General features: G+C 44.1%; 1 protein-coding gene across 2 annotated transcripts in view; it reads right to left on the bottom strand.

The window, feature by feature from the left end:
* LOC134949297 (cytochrome P450 2G1-like) overlaps positions 1–27794 on the bottom strand; it is a 182438-nt gene that overhangs the window by 42921 nt on the left and 111723 nt on the right. For both annotated transcript variants that reach the window (XM_063937792.1, XM_063937793.1), the window contains exon 6: positions 16604–16745. In XM_063937792.1, the coding sequence (XP_063793862.1) occupies positions 16604–16745 (142 nt within the window). The remainder of the gene's footprint in view (positions 1–16603; positions 16746–27794) is intronic.

Genomic DNA, 27794 nt, shown 5'->3' with positions numbered 1-27794 from the left:
CATCCTAGCCACATAGCGATGCAAATAAGATGCATTTTCATAAAAAAAGGTGTGCCCGACGTTAGCATTGAGGCAATATTTATGAGGACACATCTGTATCCAAGCAGACGCAGAGGTCACAGTGTTAGTGGCAGTGTGAGTGCTGTGTGCATGTGAGTGGGTTGGTTGTGTAGTAGTGTTCGGAATATGTGTAAGGAACATTATGTGTGTCATGTAAAAATGCATTAATAATGTGCAACATATGTGTAAGGGGCACTATGTGTGTCATTATGTGTATAAGGGCATTAATAATGTGAGGCATATGTGTAACAGGGTACTACTGTATGTGTGTCATTATGTGTATAGGTGCACTAATAATGTACAGCAAATGTGTAGGGGGCACTATGTGTGTCATTATGTGTATAAGGGTATTAAAAATATGCGGCATATGTGTAAGGGACATTATGTGTAAAAGGGCATTAATAAAGGTTGTAATAATGTGTAAGGCGCATTTTGTTTATAAGGACATTAATAAGGTGTCTCATGTGTAAGGGGCATTACTGTGTGGAATGTGTGTAAATGCATTACTAATGTGTGGCATTATGTGTATAAGGTGCTCTACTATGGGGCGTTGCGTATAGAAAGAGCACTACTGTGTTGTCTAATGTGAATAAAGAGCAATAGGGTGTGGTGTAATGTGAATAAGGAGCAATTCAGTGTGATGTAATGTGAATAAGGGGCTCTACTGTGAGGAGTAACGTTTATAAGGTAAAGTGATACTACTGTGGGATGTAAAATGAATTATGGACACTATCGCAAGATAAAATGTGAATAAAGTTGCAGTACTGTGTGGCGTAATTGGAATTGGGGTTATTGTGTGGCCATCCCCCTTGCCAGCAAAAACATACCCCTTTTGGGGCTGTGCGCCAAATGTGCAAACTGTTCCTATTTAAAATATAGGGGGTACAAGGTCAGAGGCGGAACCAGCGGTGGTGCTAGGGGGCACCAGCCAAAATCTTGCCTAGGGCATCATATTGGTTAGGGCCGGCTCTGCGTTTAAGTGATATACCTGTGTGACCAGGCCCAAGCCTGTATATGCTATATTCAGTGTCTGATGCCAGTAAAGACACTGTGTTTTACCAGAAAACCTGCCTAAGAGTCCTTTTTTCCATTAACCATTTTGCATAAGGTGGCCCATACTCTGGGGAAAACATTGTGCTGCTGAGTCGCCACACAAACACCAGCCGCTTCCTGTGTGGCCAAGGATTTGAAGTCAAATATTCTGGATTATGTGAATAAAGCTTGGTGGACCTAAATAACTGTAGTTATATTAAATCACTGGGTAATCTGATGTGTATTGTGATATAAATTGCCACTGTGAAAAGAAACAGTTACTTATTTTAATTTTCCTCATAAATTCAAATACTGTCACAAGCTAGATTTGGCTGATGCAATCAAGTACACCTGATGACTGAGCAGAGCTCACTGAGGTTTAATTAAGCATTGCATTGATGAAAAAGGTTAAAAAAAAATTTTCCCCAGTATTCTGTTAACCCATGCGTCGCTGAAAAAAAATCTGAACAAAAAAAATCCCAGTGTTTTGTTTTTACTGTGCTGAACTTAGTTGACTGTGTGCAGCTCTAAAGACAAATTTATTTGTGTAAACTGGCTAATTTTAAATCACCTATCTTTATGCATACACCCCCCATTTTAAAAATGGAGGAAGTTTTCCATATGGTGATAAATTTGCTAGCTTCACATCAAAAGACAGAAGAGCAAATGTTACAATTAGTGACCCAATCAATGGGCACAACAAATGCTACAGGGCATCTGAAGAAAATGTCAGCTTCAGATGACCCAGAGGTGTATTTGTTAATACTTGAAAGGGTGGCACAGTGCATAAATGGGCAGTAGTTACTAGGGCTGATAAGCTTGCCCCTGTCTTACCAGTGAGGCTCAGAAAGCAAAGGCTGAGCTATCATTTGCTGATGCAGAGAAATGTGACTTAGTTAACAGTGCCATTCTGGCCTGGTCAGGTCTCACTCCTTGTGGGAAAGTGCATCGCTTCCACAAATGAGCCCTATTACCATTGGTCCCAATCTGGAAGCAGGTGGCAGAACTTGCCAGATAGGGGTGGAGTTGGCTCCAGCCAGAAGACTACAGTGATGCTCAGATTGATGGTTATTGACCAGTGTATAAGAACCCTAGGGCAGTAAATGCAGTGCTGGGTCATACACGCTGATCCTCAGATTTTGGAGGAACTAATTAAAGTATTGGAGTGGTATGAGACTGCATGAAATATGTCAAAATTGGCAGAAACCAGGAAATGGGTGACCGTTAAGATGATATCTCAGTGGCCTGTGTCCCCATTTGCCACCACTCCACAAGGAAACACAGCTGGAGATGACAGGGTCATTTGTTATGAATGCGGAGAGCCAGGTCATATAAGATGGGACTGTCCTAGAAAAACAGAGCCTATGCAGTGTGGGGTTTCTAGTATGGGCACTAAGTACCCCACTTTTCCATCAGACTTCCATTAATGTGGGAAACTGTGTTGCTAAATGGCCGAGAGCTCCCAACTATTATAGACTCAGTCAGTGAGATGACCCTGATCTCAGAGACCGTACTGCCCAGGCCAGTGGAAAAGGTGCCAGGGTTAGTTGAAGTACTCTGCAATCACGGACCTTCAGAAAACTTCTCCAGGGTGTAAGTGAACCTCACAATAAATGGGTGCACTTATGAGGTGGTTGCCACTCTTGATCCTAATCAATCAGGAATTTAGTGAGCTCTTAAAAAACCACAGATACAAAACCACTGGAAAGTCTCCAAGACCCTACCTCGTAAAAAGGAGAAGAGTGGAAAAGCACGTTCAGTCCTATTTGGAGGAGGAACGTCTGACTTACCACTATTGAATGAGGATGCCCTCAGTCTGGATTGGGAATTGCTACCAGCTGACATAGACCTGCAAAGATTTGCATGGGAACAACAAAACAATGTTGCCTTTGGGCATGTCACATCTAGTATCATAGAAGTTAATGGTGTGGCAAAATCTGCCTACCCAGTGGGCACTCCATATTTTGTCCTTAAAGCTGATCTTCTATATAGAATGAAAGTTGAGCAAGGTAAGAAGATTGAGAAGTTATTGGTGCCCAGGGTACATATACCACTAGTTTTGCGAGACGCTCAAACCGAATCATTGGGGAGGTCATTTTGGAGAAGTGAAAACACTGGAATGTATAGTGCTCCACTTTTTTTGGCCAGGAATCATGGCTAAAGTAAAAAGATTCTGCCAATGGAGTCCCTGTGCCAGAAGACCAACCCAAAGCCTCTATTGCCAAAACATTAATGCTCATCTTTTCTCGCCTCAGAATCCCTAAAGAAATTATTATAGATCAATGGACCCCATTCATGTCCCAAGAAATGGCAGAGCTACAGGATGTAAGAAGTTAGGAATAGTATGTCTGCATACTTTAGTTTACCACCCACAGTAGGTTGGGTTGGTGGACATGACCATAAAGTCTATGATCTGCTGGGCTTTCCTAGATAGTAAACGGAATGGGATTAATTCCCATTTACGTGAAGTAACCCAGTACTCAACTGTATTCAGCCCTTTCAAGCTTTTTTTGGAAGAAAGCATAGAGGCTTTTTGGAAATTTTCAAAGTAGGCTTGGAATAGTAGAAGGCGCATAAACTGAATTTTGTGGAGTTCATTAGAACACTGTATGAGTGACTGTATAAAATAGGTCCTATTGTGCGAGAAACTCTTATACAGGCTCAAAGTTATTGTAGCAGAAACAAACCTATGCTGTTTCTGCAAAAGTGTAGAAGTTTTGTCCAGGGGACAAAGTGTTGCTCTTAGTACCGATGCAAGAGAGCAAGTAGTTTGCCCATTGTCACGGGGCCTTCAAAGTAACCTGTGGGACCAGTAAATTACCATTTCAAACAGCCAGGAAGAAGACATACTGTACAGAGCAAACATACCATATAAACTTGCTGAAACCTTGGCAAGAGATTGATTCCTGTGCCCCTGGCTAGGTCACTTTATTTTGCCTTATGTCTTTTTGTGGGATACTTTCTCTGTGAGGCAGCAGAAAAGAGAAGAACCTGGCATCCACAAGAAGAGGATGGTTGCTTCTCTGCCAGAGGGCACCTCGTTCATGAAGGCACCCCTGGAAAGGTTAATTGAAAAGCTGATTGGTCCCGGCTGTTGCATAGAGAAAACTGTAATTCACCAAGCTTGTAAAAGTGAAAAGGGGGGATATGGGGTGAGAGAGCTTGTCTCACCACATTTGGTCACATTTCCATGGGGTAAGCTCCCTCCAAGGGAGAGAGAAATAATACCTTCTCATTCTGCACCAACAGTAGTAATCTGGAACTTTAGGATTTCTGGACTGCACAGTTTAATGTGGGAAGATAGAATTATATGTTTTCCAGCTCAATCAGAGCCTGCAGGAAGTCAGAAGCAGGAGAGGTGTTTAAAACCCCCATACACAGGGCTTGTCTGGCCCACAGGGGGCACAGGGGGAATTCCCTGGTGGGTCCCACTGACTGAGTGCCCATCCACTCCTCTAGGGATCAGGATCCAGACTGTGCATTTGAATTATATATACTTCACAGGACTGTTATTCATTTGGCATATTTTCATGCATGCACTAGCAGTATTATATACAATATATATATATATATATATACAGATGGATGGAGCTGCACTCATCTGAGGCAGCTCCATCACAGGCATGCACTCCCAGTGTGACTAGGTGATCCCTCCACCTAGTCACACCAGATGTGCACAGAGATGCTCCCATTTTGAGCATCTCCATCCGGGCGTGCGGATGGAGACAGTCTTTATTCAAGTGAATGGGGCACGTCTCCATCACTGGTGCGCGTCCAGCCAGACGGAGATGCTCTCAGCATTAGGAGAGCCTGTGCGGGCATGCCTATGAACAGACGGAGCCACAACTAGTGTGGCTCCATCTGTATATATATATATATATATATATATATAAACTGTACATTTATAAAAGGACATGCACACTCTAATGGTTCTCCAAGCCTCTGTGGCTGGCCACTCCCACAAGTATGGGCCCCTATCACAGCATTCCCCAGTAGGCCCTTCATGCCCCAGTCTGACACTGCCCATACACCCACTGATGCCTGTTAGAGGCCATCGAGTACGCTGCCGTTTTCTTGTTAGTATAGTAATAGATACCATGCTGAATATGTTTAATTAATTGTTAGAAGTTCCAATAAAATTGGCATTGATTATACAGTATGTAACATGGGAGCGTTTGTTACAAAATGGAATGTGAATGCTCATACCTGTAAAAAACGGATTTTGGTTAGTTTAATGTAAACAGCTCTTTTGAGTGTACTTTTGTATGATGTATTTTTACAGAGCATTGAGGGTTCTGATAAATGTTCCAGACAGTTTGGCAATTTTAGTAGTTACAAGAGATTACTTTCCCTGCTGTCCCTACCTTCCATCCGCCTAAGTAGTTACACAGTGTTGTCCGGCTCCTGGTTCCCTATTGTGTCTGTGGCATCCATCTGCGCTTGACAATGACTTCACTCTCGTGTCCCTGTATTCTGTCTCGGTAGTGTGCTCACTCCAGCGGCTCTCTACAACGCGTTTCAGTCTCTCATGCCCTTTTTCAAGGATAGAGATAATGGCTGGGGATCTCCTTTTATTGATAAAAAAACTTTATTGTGGCATTTGAAGGGACATCCTGTTTTACATTTCCTGTTTCAAGAATGCTTAAAACAGGACATGTAAAACAGGATGTCACATTCAAACAGCAGCAACCATGTGTTTTGTAACAATACATTGGCAAATTAAAAAATATGGTATGGCATTCATGTATAAAATAAGTTGTATATAATACATTTTAATGAAGTGTGTGATTATTTAAAACAATTATGAATTGACAAAGAAGCATTTATATCGATTTCTACATTTAATCAGGCAGGTTGCATTGTTTGCATATAGTAGATCCATTTTGTCTCTTTTTTTCTAAGTTCCAAAGAGATATTTCCTCCTCGCCAATTGTTGTGCATGTTTTGTATATAGGAACCTATACATTTTAGACTAGTTGGATCTTTCCCATGATAGTCCTTATAGTATTTAGAAACACTATAAGAATCCAACCCTTTTTTAATATTGTATATATGTTCCGAGATTCTCTTATGAGTTTCCATTGTCCAATATACTGATAACCACATGGACATTCTAGTAAATATATGATTCCTTCCGATTCACATGTTATTCTTTTTTATTGCGTATTTCTTTCTTGTTGTATTGTATTTAAATTCAGTTATAGGATGTGTGGATTTAATTTTTGTTGTTTTGCATGCAAAACAATTTAGGCAATGGAAACTCCCTTTTCCTTCCAGTTTTTCTTCTGTTTCCATTTGTACATAACTCTTCACTAGGTTCTGTTTCAAGTTTTTTACCTTCTTGTATATGATTTGAGGGTTTTCCTTAATATATGGAGCCAGTTGTTTGTCCAGATGTAAGATATGCCAGTGTTTTTGTTAGATATGTTCAAATTTATGTTGATGGCTATATAAGTGAGTGACAAAGGCCATGATAAAGTTGTTTTCTGTCATTTTATGTCTATATTGAATCATGGTGCACCTGTGCATGGATGATATTTGATCAATTTATTTATTTATTTATTTATTAACAGTTTCTTATATAGCGCAGCATATTCCGTTGCGCTTTACAATTAGAACAACAGTAATAGAACAAAACTGGGTAAAAACAGACAGACATAGAGGTAGGAAGGCAATTTCTTTCTGAAGTGTTGTGTCATTGTAATCCCTATCTACAGTGCGTCTGGAAAGTATTCACAGCACTTCACTTTTTCCACATTTTGTTATGTTACAGCCTTATTCTGAAATGGAATGAATTAATTTCTCTCTAAAAATTCTACACACAATGGGGGTCATTCTGACCGGATCGCTCGCTGCAGTATGTCGCAGCGCAGCGATCGGGTCGGAACCGCGCATGTTTTGGCACCGCAGTGAACCGGCACATGGCAGTCGTCGCTTCCTAGCGATTGCCTCTGAGACAGAGGTGGTCGCTGGGTGAAAGGGGGCTGAACGGCGCCGTCAAGCCGCCATTTTGGAGGCGCGGTCCAGCCAACGCATGCGTGGCCGGACCATTGGTGGGGCGGGCCGCGGCGGCTGCGTGACGTCTCACGCAGCTGCTGCGGACAGTGGCAGCGACAAACTACTCCCGGCCAGTCGCAGGAGCTGCGCTGGCCAGGAGTAACTCCTGAAATACAAAAGCATCGCCAATGTGCGATGCTTTTGTATTTGTGCAGGGGGGGTGGCACTGACATGCGGGGCGGACTAGCCCTGCGCTGGGCGTCCCCCCGAATGTCAGGGAAGATGATCGTAGCTGTGCTAAATTTAGCACAGCCACGATCAACTCAGAATGACCCCCCAATATCTCATAATGAAAATGTGAAAAAGTGTTTATTCGATTTTTGCAAATTTATTAAAAATAAAAAACTAAGAAATCACATGTACGTAAGTATTCACAGCCTTTGCTCAATACTTTGCTGATGAACCTTTGGCAGCAATTACAGCCTCAAATCTTTTTGAATATGATGCCACAAGCTTGGCACACTTATCTTTGGGGATTTTCGCCCATTCCTCTTTGCAGCACCTCTCAAGCTCCATCAGGTTGGATGGGAAGCGTTGGTGCACAGCCATTTTTAGATCTCTCCAGAGATGTTCAATCGGATTCAAGTGGGGGCTTTGGCTGGGCCACTCAAGGAAATTCACAGAGTTGTCCTGAAGCCACTCCTTTGATATCTTGACTGTGTGCTTAGGGTCGTTGTCCTGCTGAAAGATGAACCGCCCCCCCCCCTCCCCCCAGTCTGAGGTCAAAAGTGCTTTAGAGCAGGTTTTCATCCAGGATGTCTCTATACATTGATTGCTGCATTCATCTTTCCCTCTATCCTGACTAGTCTCCCAGTTCCTGCCGCTAAAACATATCACCACAGCATGATGCTGCCACCACCATGCTTTTTTTTTATTGAAGCATAGAGTATCAGTAACAGACATGACAAATAGTAGATACAACATATGTAACATTTTGAAGTGAGCACTTTGATACAATATGACTATGTTGTTACAGACCATTCAAAAAGAACCTTAGCTGAGACAAAGAAAACAGTTCTAGACACAATAATGAAAACCACTTGATAAATCTGCATAATACAGCAGAGAATGTCTGCACTGAAAGCCTCAGCTTCACCACTGCCTTTTCTAATTTTTCCAAACCAAAAGAAGTAGGAAGCAACTGCTAGTCAGCAGTCTATTTCCCGGAAAACCTTACACTAAACATTATGGTATATTTTAATGAACAGAAATTAATTCAAGACAATATTAGTCACTCAGCTCAACTAGCAATTTTGATAATGCAATCAGGAGGTAAGCATTTCGGCAGCATTCTGTTGCAATATACCAAATAGCTTGAGAGCATATACTGTATAAATAATATGAAAACTTACGTGAATAATAAAATACTAAACAAAGTATTTACGTAGCATTTATGCTACGAAATGAACGGTACTCAGACACAATGGTAATGTATGAGAAACAAAGTCAGGTTCACATAAGTTGAACAATGATTGCTGAGGTGACCAGTATAGGGCAGTCACCAAAAGCTTCATGAAGAAAATAAATAAAATCAGTGTTTAAACAAAGAAATAATACAAATTATAAGAAACATTACAGCAACAGGAGAGAGTACAAAAAATAAATTGAATTAACATAAAAAAGGTGAGACGTATATGCAGGACACATCAGGTAAGTATTGATATCCATAAGGCTTCATAAACAAGATCGTAAGTAAGAACAGACTACAGGGAGTTATTTGATCGCATATAGATGAAAAGATTTTAGTATTAAGCTGTGTGAATCCGTACTAAGAAGCAACTTACTGCCCAAATACATACAGTAAGTATAAATACACATATACTTACAAAAAATGTAATAGGCAACATAAAGGCGGGACTAAGTGCAAACAGTTGGAAAGTATAGGGTCATTAAAAAGAAGGGAACAAAAATAAGAAAGCCAACATAGGGAGACAAATAATCAGGAAACATGTCAATTACAAGTAGAATATTAATTATCAATTGCTATGTCAGATTAGTACATATTGGTGAAAGATCCAATATAAGGAATACTATAGGGCAAGGACAGTTAACCGTCATGTAAGTAACAGCACCGCGGGGGCCTTGATACAGAGATGGTATAAACTCAGTGGGGGGTAATCCTAATTGTCAAAAGAGCATTTGTCGCATATGAGTACGTTTTATCCCATTAAGTAAGCACAGCTGCTTATCTGGAATATTAAACGTAAAAGTGTCAGTAAAACTGAGGGCAAGTTCGCTGTCCATGTGTATTAATGAGACCCCAGGCCCACAAAGTAAATCCTGGGTGGCAAAGAGGAGAGTAGCAGGGTGCCCCTCTAAAGTAAGAGAAGCAACATGTTGAGAAGGTGTTAAGTCAAAATTGATGCCAACATCCTCAGGAAGAGGCATGGGCATCAAATCAACAGTTTTAGCGTTAGCACTAACTGGAGCTGGCTCATTACTTTCAGAGTCACTCTGGATATTGGTTAGAGTACCAGGGATAGGGGTGTGGGAATGCAAAGGGATCGGGTCAGTGTCAAATAGAGACAATAAGTTATTAAATTTTTCATCTAGATAGGGCGTTAGAATTTCCAATAATTCCATTTCCAAATGAATAGCATAACCTGTAACTTTGAGACCTGAAGGCAGAACCTCTGCAGTTGGCAAAACAGGAAGGATATAGGGTGAAGAGGAGCACGCTTCCAATTGGGAAATTCCATGAGCAGACATGATACCAGAAACAGTGTATCTTGCTTAAAGAAAAAAGACCAGGGAAATCTTAATTGTAAAGCAAGGTTATAAAACTCAGGGGTCACCTAACACGATAACATTAACACAGATATAAAGTTGAAATAATCCTGGAAAAAGAAATTTCAGATATCGAGTGTATGAAATAATTACACTGTAAAAGGAGGTGTTATACTCAAGTGTACCACAAGGTGGTAGTATTACAACATACAAACTGAAGTATGGCTAATAAAATGATGTAGAATTCACATAGCCCAGTAAATTAAAATTCAAAATTATACTTGTTAAAGTCAGCTTGGTACTTAAATGTGGGTGTTACACAGCAGAAGCAACAATAACAATGTGCCCCATATATATATATATATATATATATGAAAAAAAAAACTAATATAATATCCATTAACTAGTATGAAAAACGTCAAAAGAAAAACCCTCCAGCAGGGTATTTTATCAGTTAATATGGACACTATTCCTGCCTCAGAAATGTTCGGAACAAACTGGAGTTTAGGTGAAATGAGAACCAGCAGAGTCAATGTCCACGGACTTTAAAGTGACTAGATGGGAGTAAACTTCAGTGATTCCGAACAGGAGACTTCTGTGACAGCTGGGCAGTCAGAGTACAGTTCCAGCCAGGAGTAACAGTCACTCTGGATGCACCAACACAGTAATCCGAAGTAACAGAGGATCTCAGATACCCTGGAGCTGCAGGCAATCGGGAACAGCCTTCAGTATACAAGATGCAAGGCAACACTGCAGGGATGGTGTTCCAGATCACTGCCCATCCGCAGAGCAAGGCAATCTGGAGCTTCACAGGAACAATAAGCACCAGAAGCAGATGTTCAATAATAGGTCTCCCACATTGAGAGCAGCGTTTCCTGACACAGCAGCCATGGTATGTACACCAGGTGCAGAGGGAGGGAGATCATTCACTGAGAGCACCTCAGGTTATCAGCTTCAGGAAGAGCCGGAGTCCAGCGAGGAGGCGAGCCAGACACCAGCAGCGGAGGAAGGCTGTTTGATAAGTAAGATCTAGCTCCGGGAGACACACAGGGGTGCAGCATACAATCACTGGGGCTACTGAGCACACCAGCCCACAGCTAGAATTAGAGCAGTCACAGCGGGAGAGGTCATCCGTCAATCCCAGCATTCGCGCCCAAAGATGGCCAGGGCGTTCACTTCATATAAAAGGTGACTCCAGACCTAAGGGCACGATCAAAGACTTTGCTAGAGTCTAGTGTAGCTGTAACGCACAGCTAGAAGTAAAACTTAACGTACAAAACCCGATTTTAAAACAATTAAATCGAGCAAGGTCTGGACCTCATGTAAAAAGCGGCCATGGTGGTGGCACTTCTGGTGCCCCGCCCACCAGAACTGCCACCACCATGCTTCACTATAGTGATGGTATTGGCTTGTTGATGAGCGGTTCCTGGTTTTCTCCAAACATGATGCCTAGCATTCACGCTTTGTCTTATCAGACCAGAGAATTTTGTTTCTCATGGTTTTACAGTCCTTCAGGTGTATTTTGGCAAACTCCAGGCAGGCTACCATGTGATTTTTACTAAGCAGTAGCTTCCGTCTGGCCACTATACCATACAGGCCTGATCGGCTGATTACTGCAGAGATGGTTGTCCTTCTGGAAGGTTCTCCTCTCTCAACAGAGGAATGCTATAGCTCTGAAAGAGTGACCATTGGGTTCTTGATTACCTCCCTGACTAGTGCCCTTCTCTCCCAATAACTCAGTTTAGATGGCCGGCTAGCTCTAGTAAGAGTCCTGGTGGTTCCGAACTACTTCCATTTATGGATGACGGAGGCCAATGTGCTCATTGGGACCTTGAAATCAGCAGATATTTTTCTGTACCCTTCCCCAGATTTGTGCCTTGAGACAATCCTATATCGGAGGTCTACAGACAATTCCTTTGACTTCATGCTTGGTTTGTGCTCAGACATGCACTATCAAGTGTGTGACCTTATATAGACAGCTGTGTGCCTTTTCAAATCATGTCCAATCAACTAAATTTACCACAAATGGACTCCAATTAAGATGTAGGAACATCTCAAGGATGACCAGTGGAAACAAGATGCACCTAAGATCAATTTTGAGCTTCATAGCAAATGCTGTGAATACAAATGGACTCGCACTCATCTGAGGTGGCTCCAATGCAAACATGCAGTCTGGGCATGACTAGGTGACCTGTCTGCCTAGTCAAACTGGGAGTGTGCAGAGAGGCTCCCATTCAAAGTGTCTCTTTCCGGGCACGGAGTGAATGGGGAGCATCTCCGTTGTGGTCGTGCATCTCCGTCATGGGCACGTGCACCCTGGTGGATGGGAATCTTTTTACTGATAGGCATGCCTGGATGGGTGCACCTACTCACACATGTAGCCATGACTAGCATGGCTCCATCTGTACTAATGTACATGTGATTTCTTCGTTTTTTTATTTTTAATAAACTTGCAAAAATCTCAAAAAAACTTTTTTCACATTGTTGTTATGGGGTATTATGTGTAGAATTGTGAAGGGAAAAAATATGTATTCCATTTTGGAATAAGGCTGTAACATAACAAAATGTGGAAAAAGTGAATACTTTCTGGATGCGCTGTACAAATTTCTTTTTCAGAATCTCACTTTGTTGCTGGTATGTTTCTTGATGTGTGCAATTTCTACTGAGTTGTCTGATTTGGCCACTCAGAATATTTTGGAGCCAGTTCTTATGATTACTCCCTTGGCTGAACATATTGTTTTCACTAACTTCTTTGATGTGGTTCATTGTGTTGATCTTGTTATCCTGTATGAAGATTTCTAAATCTAACTATGTCACTGTTTCTTTACTGGTGGTAGATGTAAATACCATGGTAAATGTATTCTTCTCCATATACCCCAGAAATGCTATTCATGTGTCTTCCGGGTCACTCCATATAAACAACAGGTCATCTATGTATCTTTTCCAGACCAAGATATGTTTTTCAAAAGGGTTGTTGTTCCAATTTTTCCTCCTCCTACCTAGCCACGAATAAATTTGCGTAGCTAGGTGCAACGGAGGATCCCATCGTAGTTCCTTTTATTTGGTTGTAGAACAATCCCTGGTTCCAGAAATAGTTTCGACTCAGGATATATTGTATACAGCTGATGATATTTGGGTATTGGGTAATCTTGTGTCATTTGAAAGAAAGAATCTGCTTGCTTCACAGTCGATGTCATGGGCTATGCAAGTATATAATGAACGCACATCTTCATTCAGGATAACAAGATCAATACAAGGAACCAAATCAAAGAAGTCAGTGGAAACAATATGTTGAGCCAAACGAGTAATCATCATAAGAACTGGCTCCAAAATATTCTGAGTGGCTAATTCAGATAACTCAGAAGAAATTGTACACATCAAGAAACATACCAGCAACTAAGTGAGATTAAGAAAAAAAAAATTGTAGATAGAGGTTACAATGACACAACAATACAGAAAGAAATCGATCGAATATCATACATGGACAGGGGCACCATGATTCAATATAGACATGAAACAACAGAAAACAACTTTAACATGGCTTTTGTAACTCAATTCTATAGCCATCGTCTTCAGTTTGAACATATCTTATAAAAACACTGGAATATCTTACATCTTGACAAACAAATGGCTCCATATATAAAGGGAAAACCTCAAATCATATACATAAAGGAAATTTTTTTTTGAAACAGAACCTAGTGAAGAGCTATGTTCAAATGGAAACAAAAGACAAACTGGAAGGAAAAGGGAGTTTCCAGTGCCTAAATTGTTTTGCATGCAAAACAACAAAAAAGAAATCCACACATCCTATAACTGAATTTAATTCCAATACAACAAGGTACACATATGCAATAAAAGAAAGAATAACATGTTAATCTGAAGGAATCATATATTTACTAGAATTTCCGTGTGGTCATCAGTATATTGGACAAACTAGAAGGAAAATCAAAGTAAGAAACTCGAAACACATATATAATATAAAACAAGGGTTGTTTACTCATAGTATTTCTAAATACAGGTTGAGTATCCCTTATCCAAATTGCTTGGGACCAGAGGTATTTTGGATATCGGATTTTTTCCGTATTTTGGATTACTTGCATACCATAATGAGATATCATGGCAATGGGACCTAAATCTAAGCCCAGAATGCATCTATGTTTCATATACACCTTATACACACAGCCTGAAGGTAATTTTAGCCAATATTTTTTTTAAACTTTGTGCATTAAACAAAGTGTGTCTACATTCACACAATTCATTTATGTTTCATATACACCTTATATACACAGTCTGAAGGTCATTTAATACAATATTTTTAATAACTGTGTGTATTAAACAAAGTTTGTGTACATTGAGCCATCAAAAAACACAAGTTTCACTATCTCACTCTCGCTCAAAAAAGTCTGTATTTCGGAATATTCCGTATTTCGGATATTTGGATATGGGATACTCAACCTGTACTATAAGGACTATCATGGGAAAGTCTAAAATTCCTAGGTATAAAAAAAGTGCACAACAATTGGCGAGAAGGAAATATCTACTTGGAACTTAGAAAAAAAGATATTAAATAGATCTACTATATGCAAACATTACATCCTGCCAGATTAAATGTAGAAATTGATATAAATGCTTTTTTGTCAAATTAATGTGTCCGGATCATTTATCAGAACCCTCAATGCTCTGTAAAAAATACTCCATCCAAACGTTCACTCAAAAGAGCTGTTTACATTAAACTAACCAAAATCCTTATTTTTACAGGTATGAGCGTTCACATTCCATTTTGTAACAAGCTCTCCCATGTTACATATAATTAATGATGTTTTCTTTTGCCAGGGACCATGGATGTTGGCTGTGTCAGTAGATAGTGGCTGCCAGTTGTTGAGGCAGGATAAGTGCCTCGTTGACAGGAACACCATGCCCATGTCAGCAAGGCAGCTGTGATTGGACAGCAGATCCAGTGCTGGATCTGCTGTCCAATCACCCCTATATGCGGCAGGCAGAAGCTTCAGGACCTGGCGATGACTGGCAGGTGGAAGTGGCAGGACCCAGCGGTGGCTGGCGGGTGGAAGCGGTGGGACCCAGCGGTGACTGGCGGGTGAAAGCAGTAGTCCTAAAGGCAGTGATGGGTGCGGCAGCGGACAGCGCACTTCCCTCTCCTTCCCAGCCAGCACAGTCGGCACAGTCCCGGAACCCAGGTCCGGTGGCACAGTCCCGGAACCCAGGTCAGGCAGGGCTGGGTATTGCACTGATCAATATATATATATATATATACACACACATATATATATATATATATATATATATATATCAGTACATCCCCAGCCTATGACCTCACTGCACGTCACTGCTGCATAACAAATCTACCCACACACAGCCCTCTCACGGTGGCTACCACTGTGACCTCTGCCTCTGTTTGTATGCAATGTGTCCTCATACATCTTGCCTCAATATGCCATGCAGCTCCCGTCCACGTCCGGCTCTACTAACGCTGGGCACTTTTATTTTATTTATTTTTTTGCAAAAAATGTGTCTTATTTTCATTGCTATGTGACCTAGGATGCAGAAGCAGCTTCTGCTGATTAAATGATAATTAGCAAGCCTATATTCTGTGTGCAACTGTGGCTTTATCTGCATTTGAAATGTTATGTTACAGTGATTTCCAGGAATACACTGTAATGTAGAATTTCGTATGCAGATACAGCCACAGTCACACACAGAATATAGGCATGCTGCATATCATTTTAATCAGCAGAATCTGCTTGTTCCTCTAGGCATTCCAAATGCCCAAGGCATTTGCCTTAGTTTGCCTATACCTAGGGCCAGCACTTGGGGGGCACTATGCTGAAGCTTTGCCTAGGGTGCAGAGAGACCTTGTGCCAGTCCTTTCTCTCCCTTAACTCTGTTATATAACATTGCTGGACTAAGACATCCTGCATCACTGTGACAAATGGAGATGTGATAAACAGAGATGCAGAATGGCACTTAACGAAGAGATAATTGACATGTTAATACATGTTACCTATTAGTCATCTTATTGAATGGAATTTATTTTTCATATTGATGAACATACTTGGATAGCTCTCTTTCAAAGTGCAGATTACTGGCCAATTAGGGTTGCTTCAATGCTTGTTAGTATGAAGAATACAAAGAATTCACTGTTGATCTGCAGAACAATTCTTTAGTTGGACTTTTATCCATTGTTCAAAAATGAAGAGCTAGTGATCAATGTGATGATGGTAACCATAAAGATAAAGGATTTAGTGGCTCATTTACCAACAAGTGATACACTTGTTGTGAATGATGAAACTTACTGCAGATGATAAATGGTGCTCCAGTCAATCAGCTCCTGTAATGTAATTAAAACAATTACAGATGGAAGCTGATTGGCTGGAAGACCATTTATTATTATTATTATTATTATTATTATTATTATTATTATTATCCTTTATTTATATGGCACCACAAGGGTTCCGCAGCGCCCATTACACAGTACATAATAAAATGAGCAAACAAGAAAACCGCACTTACAGTACAGGACAAAATAGGACAGGTATAGAAAACCTGGGGTTAGGTGCCATCAAAGGGAGTATGAAGTATAAGATAGTGTAAGTAAGAAAAGGAAAGGCACATGAGGAATGAAGTCCCTGCTCTTGCCAGCTTACAATCTTAACATACACAATAAGTTTTATCACTTTCTGATAAATGAGCCCCTTAGTGCCATACTTACCAAGAACATCAGGATATTTCAGAAGAATTAAGAGAGAATAGATTAGCGTTGTGTTGACAGTGTCCACCCCAGCAAAGAAGATCTGTAAGGTGCACGCCAGTAAATTCTTCATGTTAAATTCACTGTCTGGGTTAGCTTTCTCCTGATAAAATAAAGATCATGCATCAATAAATATCACTGATTCTATGAAAAGTCTCTATTAACACTTCCTGTGTCCCTACATACTGTATATATTATGTACTGGGAGGAAATCGCGATAACGCTAGTCGGGATTACGGTGGCCACAAAGCCGACACTGGAATCCCAACAGACAGTGAAATTCTGTGACACATGCTATTCTCCCTCTGTGGGTGTCCACAACACCCACAGAGGGAGAATATAACCTGTGGCGAGCGCAGCGAGCCACAGTGCCCGCTGCGCAGCGAGTGCAGTGAGTCTGCAAGGGGCTTTCTAGCACTCGCCCTGCTGCTGGCATACTGGCAGATGGGATCCCACTGTTGGGATCATGACAGCTGGGATCTCGTCCGCTGGTAATCAGTAAGTATTCCTATGTACTTTATGACCATAATGTACACTCAAACAAATAACTCCTGCAATTGCTACATAGGCTCCATTGCATAAATATAACTTCAACAAACGCCTATTATATGAATCTTAGCAATACGTCCCATTGGGGTAGATGTTACTAACCTGGAGAAGGCATAAGGAAGTGATAAACCAGTGATATGTGCAAGGTGATGAAGGCACCAGCCAATCAGATCCTAACTGTTAATTTACATATTGGAGCTGATTGGCTGGTGCCTTTATCACCTTGCACATATCACTGGTTTATCACTTCCTTATGCCTTCTCCAGGTTAATACATCTGCCCCATAATTTGCTAAAACAACCTATCTCCTTATAGTTAGAGATGTGCACCGGACACTTTTCAGGTTTTGTGTTTTGGTTTTGGATCTGGATCTCCTTTTGTGTTTTGGATCTGGATTGGTTTTGCCAAAACCACCCTTTCAGGTTTTGGTTTTGGATCTGGATTTTTTTGAAAAACAAAACAAAAACAAAAACATAAAAAAAGCTAAAATCATAGAATTTTTTTTTTGTTTTGTTCCTACAGTATTATTAACCTCAATAACATTCATTTCCACTCGTTTCCAGTCTTTTTCTGAAAACCTCATACCTCACAATATTGTTTTTAGGCCAAAAGGTTGCACATGGTAGCTGGATGACTAAGTGACACAAGTGGGCATCACAAACACCTGGCCCATCTAGGAGTGGCACTGCAGTGGCAGACAGGATGGCAGATTTGAAAAAAATAGGCCCCAAACAGCACATCATAAAAAGAAGTAAAAGAGGTGCAATGAGGTAGCTGTATGACTAAGCTAAGCGACACAAGTGGGCGGCACAAACACCTGGCCCATATAGGAGTGGCACTGAAGTGGCCTACAGGATGATAGTTTTAAAAACTAGGCCCCAAACAGCACATAATGCAAAGAAAAAAAAGAGGTGCAAGATGGAATTGTCCTTGGGCCCTCCCACCCACCCTTATGTTGTTTAAACAGGACATGCACAGTTTAATAAACTCATAATTTCAGGGACAGGTGGTACCCTGGAAAAAGCTTGCCAAGTTCTCCGAATCATAGCTCGCTACAAACATACCACCTCCATATTTGATGACTTTTCACATTATGAGAAGAGGCAAGAGGATGAGGACACTATCAAGAAGGTGATTAAAAATTAGAGAGGCACACCAGATCCAGATTAAGGCCCCGGGCACCTCAAATGGCGGGGCCCTTAACTAGGAGGCAGGCAAATTTTATATATATATATATATATATATAAATATATATATTTATATATATACTAGGTGATTCATCGCGCCCTACGGGCGCTCTTCACACCGTCGTAAAGGGCTACACCCCTGTGCGCTGAGGGATCGTGGAGGGGGCAGGAGGTGTTGGGCTTGTTGGAGTTGTGGGTGAGTGTGGCAGGGGGATTGGGGAGGGTATGTCCGAGGCTTCCATAGGTGGTGGAGTTCCACATGGGGTGTGTGGGTGGATGATGAAGGGTATGGGGGGCTTTGTAGTGTTCATGGGAGGGGTGTTGAGCAGGGTAGGGGGAGGTTGATGGTTTGTTGAGGTTTCGTGTGAGCTGCAGGGGTGGTGTATTTGCATAAGCTGTGTGTCAAGTATGGGGCTACAGTGTTTGGTGGATGTTATTTTGAGGTGTTGTGGGTGTTGGGCAGGTGTATGTTGTGTGGATGTGGGGTAAAAGTGTACATGGTATGTTATTTATATGTGAAAGGGGGTGGGTGTAGTGAGGTGGAGGTGTGTGTGCTGGCGTTGCCCTGGGATTGAGGTATTGACTGTTTGTGGGGAGGGTTGTTGTAGGTGGTGCGTGTGGTGGATGTTTGATTGTAAAATGGCCTTGTTGATGGGGATGTTGGTGCAGAGGTGGTGGTATAAATGGGGTATGTGGATGTTGGGAGTGGTGGAGGGTTGGCAGTGGGGGGTATGACATTTTTGAAGGGGGAACGGATGTGCTGTATGTGAGGGAGGAACATGTGGTGTGTAGGTGGGTTGAGAGGGAGTGTTGCGTTTGGCAGGGTGTGCAGAGGTGCTTAGGGGGTTTTGTGGGTGTGGTGGGGAGGTTAGATGGGTTAGGGATTGAGGATGTATGTGTTAGGGAGTGTGAGGTTTGGCTTTGGATTGTTGATGGTGGTGAAGGTAATGTGTTTGGTGTGGTGGTGTGTGTGAGTGTTAGTAGGTTTAGCCTGTGGCCCTGTAAGATGCTGGGGAGGGTGAATGAGTGTGTATGGGCTGAACCGTGGATGGTGGCCGGTGACTGCGTATACAGGGGCAAGGGGTAAGGGATGGTGTAGGTGGTAGGTGGTGTAGTACTTGTTGCATTTGTGTTTGTGCGGTACACGGGGACAGGGGTGGGTGTTGGAACGTGGCATGGGTGGGGGAGTTGCACATGGGTAGTGTGGTGGGATGATGGAGGGTATTTGGGGTGGGCTGCTGTAAGGAAGGGGGGGTGCGGAGTGAGTTAGGGGGATGGTGCATGGGGTAATGGTTGGGTGGTGTATGTGTGGACGGTGGATGTTAGGTATGGGGTTAGCTTGTTTGGGGGATGTGCTTGTGAGGTGCAGCTGATGTGGTGGAGGTGGGTGAGGTGCAGTTGCGGGTGGGGTTGTTTTGAGGGGTAGGGGTTTTTGGGTGGTGGTTGTGTTTTATGATGTAGGTAGCGATAGCATGCAGAGAGGGATGGTGTTGTGTGCGGTGCATGTCGAAGATGGTTTTATGTGAAAGGGTCGGGTGGATGGGGGTGATGTTTTAGAGTGGTGGGTGGAAATGTGGTGTGTACATGATGTGAGTGGTGAAGGGTTTGCTATGGGGGGATGGCAATCAGGGTGGGTGTAGGCAAAGTGTGTGTGTGAGGGAGAAAGGGCTGGTGGACAGGTAGGTTGAGAGGGGGTGCAGGGTGTGGCAAAGCCATCTGCAAGGTGGTGTTGGTGGGGGGGGGTTTAGGGAGTATGCTGAACTGTTATTGTGGGATCTGGGGTGTGTTTGGAGGGTGCGTCTATTGTGTTTTTGTGGGAGCGGTGGGTGGATTGTTTATGTGTGTGGCAAGGTGAAGAGGATGTGGTGTTAGGGTGTTTGTTGGGGGCAGAGGTGTGTTGTGTTAGCAGATGTTGGAGTTGGAATTGGCGTATTAGTGGCTTTAGGCTATGGGGGTAGTGTTGTGGGGTAGATGGTGTTTTGATGGTTTGACCAAATTAGTTGGGTGCAGAGGGAGGGAGGTGGGTGTGCGATAGGGTTAAGGTGGTGTGTGGATGGATTGTGGAGGGTGTTGAAGGGAATGTGTGTGGTGGAGTGTTTTTTGTGAAGGGTACGTAGTTTGGGGTGTGGTTTGCTGAAATGCTGTGGGTAATGATTTAAGGTCCTTGGGCAAGAGTGTGGAGAGGGGTCACTGCCTGTATATGTTTTTGCGTAGGGGTGAGGGATGGGGGTGGTGATAGGAGGTGTAGTGTGGGAAGGAGTTGGGTGGCAGGGGGATGGAGGAGGGGGTTTGAAGTTGGCATGGGTGGAGGAGGTCCACATAGGATGGGTGGTTGGATGGTGGAGGGTTTTTGTGGGGTTTGTGGTGTGTGCATGGGAGGGGAGGGGAGGGGGTGGCAGGATTAGTCAGATGGGTAAGGTTGTGCTGTGGTTGTGTTGGATGGGTGTTGTATTTGTGGTGGCTGGGTGGGCGGTATGGGTGTATTGCGGTCGTGGGATGGGCTTGCGGTGTGCGCGGTGGTGTTGGCCAGGTGGTTGCGTAGGTGTGGTTTTTTTTGTTAAATGCAGTGTTGTGTGTGTTAGGGTTGTTTCCCCTAGTGGTGTGAAGGCAATGGGGGAAGGGGTGGTTGTTGTTGGGTGGTGGTGTAGCAAAGATGGGTAAGGTGTTTTGTGAGTGTGTTGGGGGGAGGGGAAAGGGAAGTGGAGGGTGCGTGCGTGTTGTTAGGAGTGTGGATGGTGAGTGTGTGTGTGTGTGTGGAGGGGGGAAGAGGAAAAAGGGGGGAGAGGAAAAAGGGGGAGGAGGGGGGGAGGCAGTGGAGGGTGCGTGCGTGTTAGGAGTGTGGAGGGTGAATGTGTGCGTTGGGGGGGGAGTGGAGGGTGCGGGCGTGTTGTTAGGAGTGTGGAGAGTGAGAGTGTGTGTGTGTTGGGGGAAGGGGAAAGTGAAGTGGAGGGTGCGGGCATGTTGGTAGGAGTGTGGAGGGTGAGTGTGTGTGTGTGTAGGGGGGGGAGGGAAGTGGAGGGTGCGTGCGTGTGGGTAGGAAGGTGAGAGTGTGTGTGTGTTGGGGGAAGGGGAAAGGGAAGTGGAGGGTGCGGGCGTGTTGGTAGGAGTGTGGAGGGTGAGTGCGTGTGTGTGTGTTGGAGGGAGGGGAAAGGGAAGTGGAGGGTGCGTGCGCATTGTTAGAAGTGTGGAGTGTAAGTGTGTGTGTAAGGTAGAAGTGGTTGCCGTGTATGTGGTGATAGGTGTTGGTATATGTGGGGCCATGAGGCTGCTACTTGTTTCCCCCTTTGTGATGGACGGGGTGCACCTGGTGGGATGGGTGATATGGGGGGCACACCGTATGTGAGTGGGTGGGTGAGGGCGCTGTCTGCACAACACGGAGTAACAGTAACACCGGCCATAGCTGTACATACGGCATCACCCTGACAGCACGCCGCACCTGACTCTGTACCAGCGTTATCTCTGTCGCTGCTGCTGGCTCGGACCCGACGACCCCGCTGGATGTTTGGAAACAGATAGATTCGTCAGGTCCGGGGGCAGCAGCGGTGACAGAGATAACGCTGGTACAGAGTCAGGTGCGGCGTGCTGTCAGGGTGATGCCGCATGTACAGCTATGGCCAGTGTTTCTGTTACTCCGGGTTGTGGATGGCGGGTCCCAGGCAGCGTGTCAGTGGCTGCATGTGGGAACAGGCGACGGGCTGGTGCGGAGGGAGGGGTGCGGGTGTCAGTGGGCTCCCGGGCAGTGTGTCCCGTCTGTGCCATCGGGTGCTCCCCCCAGCTCTGCTCCCCCCACCGCCGGCCCTGTTCCCCGGGTCATATAGCCGCAGCGGCCTCCGCTCCCCCCACTGCCGGCCAGTGTGTGCAGCGGTAGTGGGGAGAGGGGGGGGGGGAGCGATTTGTGCGGGCTGGGTGTTAGCCGTCAGTGTGTGGCCGCGGCTGCACTCTTACAGATGGTAGGGGATGTTAGCGGCGGCCTCGGTAGCGGGTGAGTGTCCCACCGTGGTGGGGAAGGTGGGTGTGTTAGGTGGTGGTTGGTGTTTGCAGGGGAGGGGTGGTGTGGGGTGAGGGTGTCTGGGTGTCCATACGTACCTTGCAGTTTGGGGCGTCAGTGCACTGCTGGAAATGGTCTGTTGAATCTGTGGCTGGTGGTCCCTTCTGTGGTGTGCTGACACTGAGCAGCTACTGGCCTGTCCAAGTCCGCCCAGGTCTGTGACTCCACCCAGCGTTAGAAATGCAGGCACAGAGTCACAGGGCTAATATATAGGAGATATACACACACACACACACACACACACATGCATATACAGTATATGTTTACATATATATATATATATATATATAAAATATATAAATATATACACTGCTCAAAAAAATAAAGGGAACACTTAAACAACGCATCCTAGATCTGAATGAATGAAATATTCTTATTAAATACTTTGTTCTTTACGTAGTTGACTGTGCTGACAACAAAATCACACAAAAATTATCAATGTAAATCAAATTTATTAACCCATGGAGGTCTGGATTTGGAGTCACACTCAAATTAAAGTGGAAAAACACACTACAGGCTGATTCAACTTTGATGTAATGTCCTTAAAACAAATCAAAATGTGGCTCAGTAGTGTGTGTGGCCTCCACGTGCCTGTATGACCTCCCCACAATGCCTGGGCATGCTCCTGATGAGGTGGCGGATGGTCTCCTGAGGGATCTCCTCCCAGACCTGGACTAAAACATCTGCCAACTCCTGGACAGTCTGTGGTGCAATGGTGGATGGAGCGAGACATGATGTCCCAGATGTGCTCAATTGGATTCAGGTCTGGGGAACGGGCGGGCCAGTCAATAGCATCAATGCCTTCGTCTTGCAGGAACTGCTGACACACTCCAGCCACATGAGGTCTAGCATTGTCTTGCATTAGGAGGAACCCAGGGCCAACCGCACCAGCATATGGTCTCACAAGGGGTCTGAGGATCTCATCTCGGTACCTAATGGCAGTCAGGCTACCTCTGGCGAGCACATGGAGGCTGTGCGGCCCCCCCAAAGAAATGCCACCCCACACCATTACTGACCCAAACTGGTCATGCTGGAGGATATTGCAGGCAGCAGATTGTTTTCCTTGGCGTCTCCAGACTCTGTCACGTCTGTCACATGTGCTCAGTGAGAACCTGCTTTCATCTTTGAAGAGCACAGGGCGCCAGTGGCGAATTTGCCAATCTTGGTGTTCTCTGCCAAATGCCAAACGTCCTGCACGGTGTTGGGCTGTAAGCACAGCCCCCATCTGTGGACGTCGGGCCCTCATACCACCCTCATGGAGTCTGTTTCTGATCGTTTGAGTAGACACATGCACATTTGTGGCTTGCTGGAGGTCATTTTGCAGGGCTCTGGCAGTGCTCCTCCTGTTCCTCCTTGCACAAAGGTGGAGGTAGCGGTCCTGCTGCTGGGTTGTTGCCCTCCTACGGCCTCCTCCACGTCTCCTGATGTACTGGCCTGTCTCCTGGTAGCGCCTCCATGCTCTGGACACTACGCTGACAGACACAGCAAACCTTCCTGCCACAGCTCGCATTGATGTGCCATCCTGGATGAGCTGCACTACCTGAGCCACTTGTGTGGGTTGTAGACTCCATCTCATGCTACCAATAGAGTAAAAGCACCGCCAGCTTTCAAAGTGACCAAAACATCAGCCAGAAAGCATAGGAGCTGAGAAGTGGTCTGTGGTCACCACCTGCAGAACAACTCCTTTATTGGGGGTTTCTTACTAATTGCCTATAATTTCCACCTGTTGTCTATTCCATTTGCACAACAGCATGTGAAATTGATTGTCAATCAGTGTTGCTTCCTAAGTGGACAGTTTGATTTCACAGAAGTGTGATTGACTTGGAGTTACATTGTGTTGTTTAAGTGTTCCCTTTATTTTTTTGAGCAGTGTATATATATATATATATATATATATATATATATATACGGGATGTAGTTAGGTGACTGACGGTCAGGAGACCGCTGGTGACAATATCAATGCCAGGATTCAAACCCCTAACAATCCCGATAGTCGGCATGCCGACTAACAGGGACTATTCCCACTCGTCGGTGTCCTAGACACCCATAGAGTGGGACTAGAACCTGTGGTGAGCGCAGCTCACCACCAAGCCCGCAGTGTGGCGAGCGCAGCTTCGTTGTGCTGGCTCCCCCTGGCAATCTCCATGCCAGGATCCCGATGTTAGTATGGTGGCCGCCGGTCACACACGCACACATATACATACATATATATATTTATATATAATTTATATTTAAGAATAGCCGTCACTCAGCTGTCCTGTACTTCTAAGCAGTGGCAGTGCTGTTAGGTTACCAGGGCAACCTATAGGGAGCCGCTGGCAGCGCAGCACCTTTACACACCATTGGACAGCTGAGCCGTCACTCAGCTGTCCTGTACTTCTATGCTGTGCTGCTGTTAGTTTGCCAGGGCAACCTATAGGGAGGTGCTGGCAGCACAGTGTGGAGGTCCAATCTGTGTGCAAGTGCTGGGGGGCCCTTTTCAAAAGGGGGGCCCGGGGTACTTACTCATATTTTATTTTTAAATAAAACAGCCCCTTAGATGTTATAGCAGCCCTTTGTGAGCCCAACAGCAGCCCCATATCGGGCAAGTTGAGTTCGGGTTTGTTCAGTACAGTACTAAGCAGGACTGTGCATTGATTTTTTTGTTATTGAGCCCCTGCCCTAATGGAGTTTGCCACTCTACAGTCCAAACTCATTTCATACTAGAAGTAGGACTGTGGGAGGAAGCAATGCTAACCTCTGTGCCACCAGCATGTTTCAGCCTGGCAAGCCAGATAGTTTCCTGGCTGTAAGATACCATGATACTCCATACTGGGCCCTTACTCAGTAACTGTTTGTGCCTCAAATGAACTCCTGGCCCATCTAGTGCTGCAGTGCAATGGAAAACTGAAATTTCAGTTTGCAATTCAAGATCACTGAATCTCTGCTCTTCTATCACCGTGAGGTATTGCAATAATACTATGCAGCCCTAACATTGTACAATTATTAAGACAAAAACAATTACAAAATAAAGGAAAAGAACCCTGTACAACAAATGCGCAAAGGGTTGACTAATTGGGGCCATTCATTTGAGTCCCTAACATTAAATAATAGAGAAAAACCTCTCTCTAATGCTGGGTACACAATGCACAATAGAAAATATATCTACTAGAGATGAGCAGGTTCAGACAGGGCACCCCTGGAATTATATGGCAAACATATTATAGACATAGGTGTGTTTGGAAAATCTTGTTTTCTCCGGCAGTTGCCATGGATTATGTTTCTGTCTCTTCTGAGTCTGAATGACTTTGTCCACGAATGTGGTCTCTCCCAACTTTATTGGAACACACTTCGTCAAACTTGGAATTTCCATTTCCACCTTTGTGGCTTTATGTTTTCACAAATCTGGTTGTGATGTTGAAGCTTGTTTCATATTTCGCTGTAGGATTTAGATTAAACCTAGGATCAAGTACAGCAGCACCTTGTGAATTATATAGCAGCGCCTCTGGACATATACAGCAGATAGGCAGCATTCCTGGACTTACATAGCAGATAAGCAACACCCCTGGACTTATACAGCAGATAGGCAACACTAGTGGACTTATAAAGCATAGGCAGCACCCCTTTAGAATTACACAGCACAGCAGACAGGCAGTAGCACCCCTGGACTTAAATGATAATGAGGCAGCACCCCTGGACTGATAGGTAGATAGGCAGCACCCCTGTACACCACCCCTGTCCATTTAGTCTTGCTCCAGGACTACAGACTGCATCTTTCAGTTGACTTCTGCACTTATCTCACAATTGTCCGAAACGTACTCCAGTACATCTTCAACCAGCTAATTAGTTACACTACACAGCAGACTAGCAGTAGCACCCCAGTACCCCTGGACTTAAATGGCAGAGGGACAGCACCCCTTGATTTATAGGACAGGAAGGAAGCACCCCTGGAATGATATGGCAGACAAAGAAAAGACGTGCAAAATAGAATTGTCCTTTGGCCCTCCCACCCACTCTTATGTTGTATAAACAGGATATGCACACTTTAACAAACCAATAATTTTAGTGACAGGGTCTGCCACATGACTGTGGCTGAAATGATTGGTTTGTTTGGGCCCCACCAAAGGAAGCAATTTATCTCACCCTACACAAACTGGCTCTACAGAGGCAAGATGTAATCCTCATCCTCATCCTCCAATTCTTAACCTCAGCCAGTGTTTACATTCTCATCCTCACAGAGTATTAATTCGTCCCCACTGGAATCCACCATCACAGGTCCCTGGGTACTTTCTGGAGGCAATTGCTGGTAAAGGTCTTCCTGGAGGAATTTGTAATTAATTTTGATGAACATCATCTGCTCCACATTTTGTGGAAGTAACCTCCTACATTGATCGCTGACAAGGTTACTGGCTGCATCACTCTTTCAGAGATCACACTGGAGGGGGGCAACTTAGGTAAAATAAAGCCAGTTTCTGCAAGTGCCTACAAATTGCCTCATTTTGCTGCCAGTGAACATGTGGACTGTCTGACATGTCTGCTTGGATGCTGTCACAGATATAATTCTTCATTCTTTCAACGGTGACAGCATCATATGCAGTGACAGTAGACATGTCAGTAATTTTTGGAAGCTCCTTCAGTCCTGACCAGATGTCAAAACTTGGTCATGACTGCCCTGCATCACTGTCAGCAGGTCAGCTAGGAAATGTTATTCTTTTCCTCGCAACCCCAGTTGTCGGAGAAAAAGAATTAGAAGCTGTTGACGTGACACGTTCTGCTTGCGATGACAATTTTGTCACTAGCAGGTCTTTGCACCTCTGCAGAGTTGTGTCTGCTGGAAAGAGTGATACAATGTAGGCTTTAAACCTACGATTGAGCACGGTGTCCAAAATTTAGTCATCTGATTTCAACAGACTGACCACCCTTGAATCCTGGCAAAGCGAATGAAGGGCTCCATCTACAAGTCCCACATACTTAGCAGATTCGCTCTGTTTAAGCTCCTCCTTCTATTTCTCCAGCTGATTCTGCAAAAGCCTGATTAGGAGAATGACCCGACTCTGGCAGTGTCTGAACTGACTTCACGTGTGGCAAGTTCGAAGGGTTGGAGTACCTTGCACAACACGGAAAACATTCTCTGCTGCGCTTGAGTCACTAATCAGGCTTGAATGGCCTTTTGCTGCTCCTCCATCCTCTGAAGCATATAGAGTGTTGAATTCCACCTCGTTACTACCTCTTGCTTCAGGTGATGGCAGGGCAGGTTCAAGAGTTTTTGCTGGCACTCCAGTCTTTGGCATGCAGTCGCTGAATGTCAAAAGTGGCCTGCAATTTTTTGGGCCACCGACAGCATCCCTTGCACACCCTGTCATTTTAAAAAAAATTCTGCACCACCAAA

This window comes from Pseudophryne corroboree, chromosome 8 (assembly GCF_028390025.1).
Source record: "Pseudophryne corroboree isolate aPseCor3 chromosome 8, aPseCor3.hap2, whole genome shotgun sequence".
Taxonomy (NCBI): domain Eukaryota; kingdom Metazoa; phylum Chordata; class Amphibia; order Anura; family Myobatrachidae; genus Pseudophryne; species Pseudophryne corroboree.
Note: the sequence above shows the minus strand (reverse complement) of the source record. Positions and strands in the feature narration are given on the sequence as shown.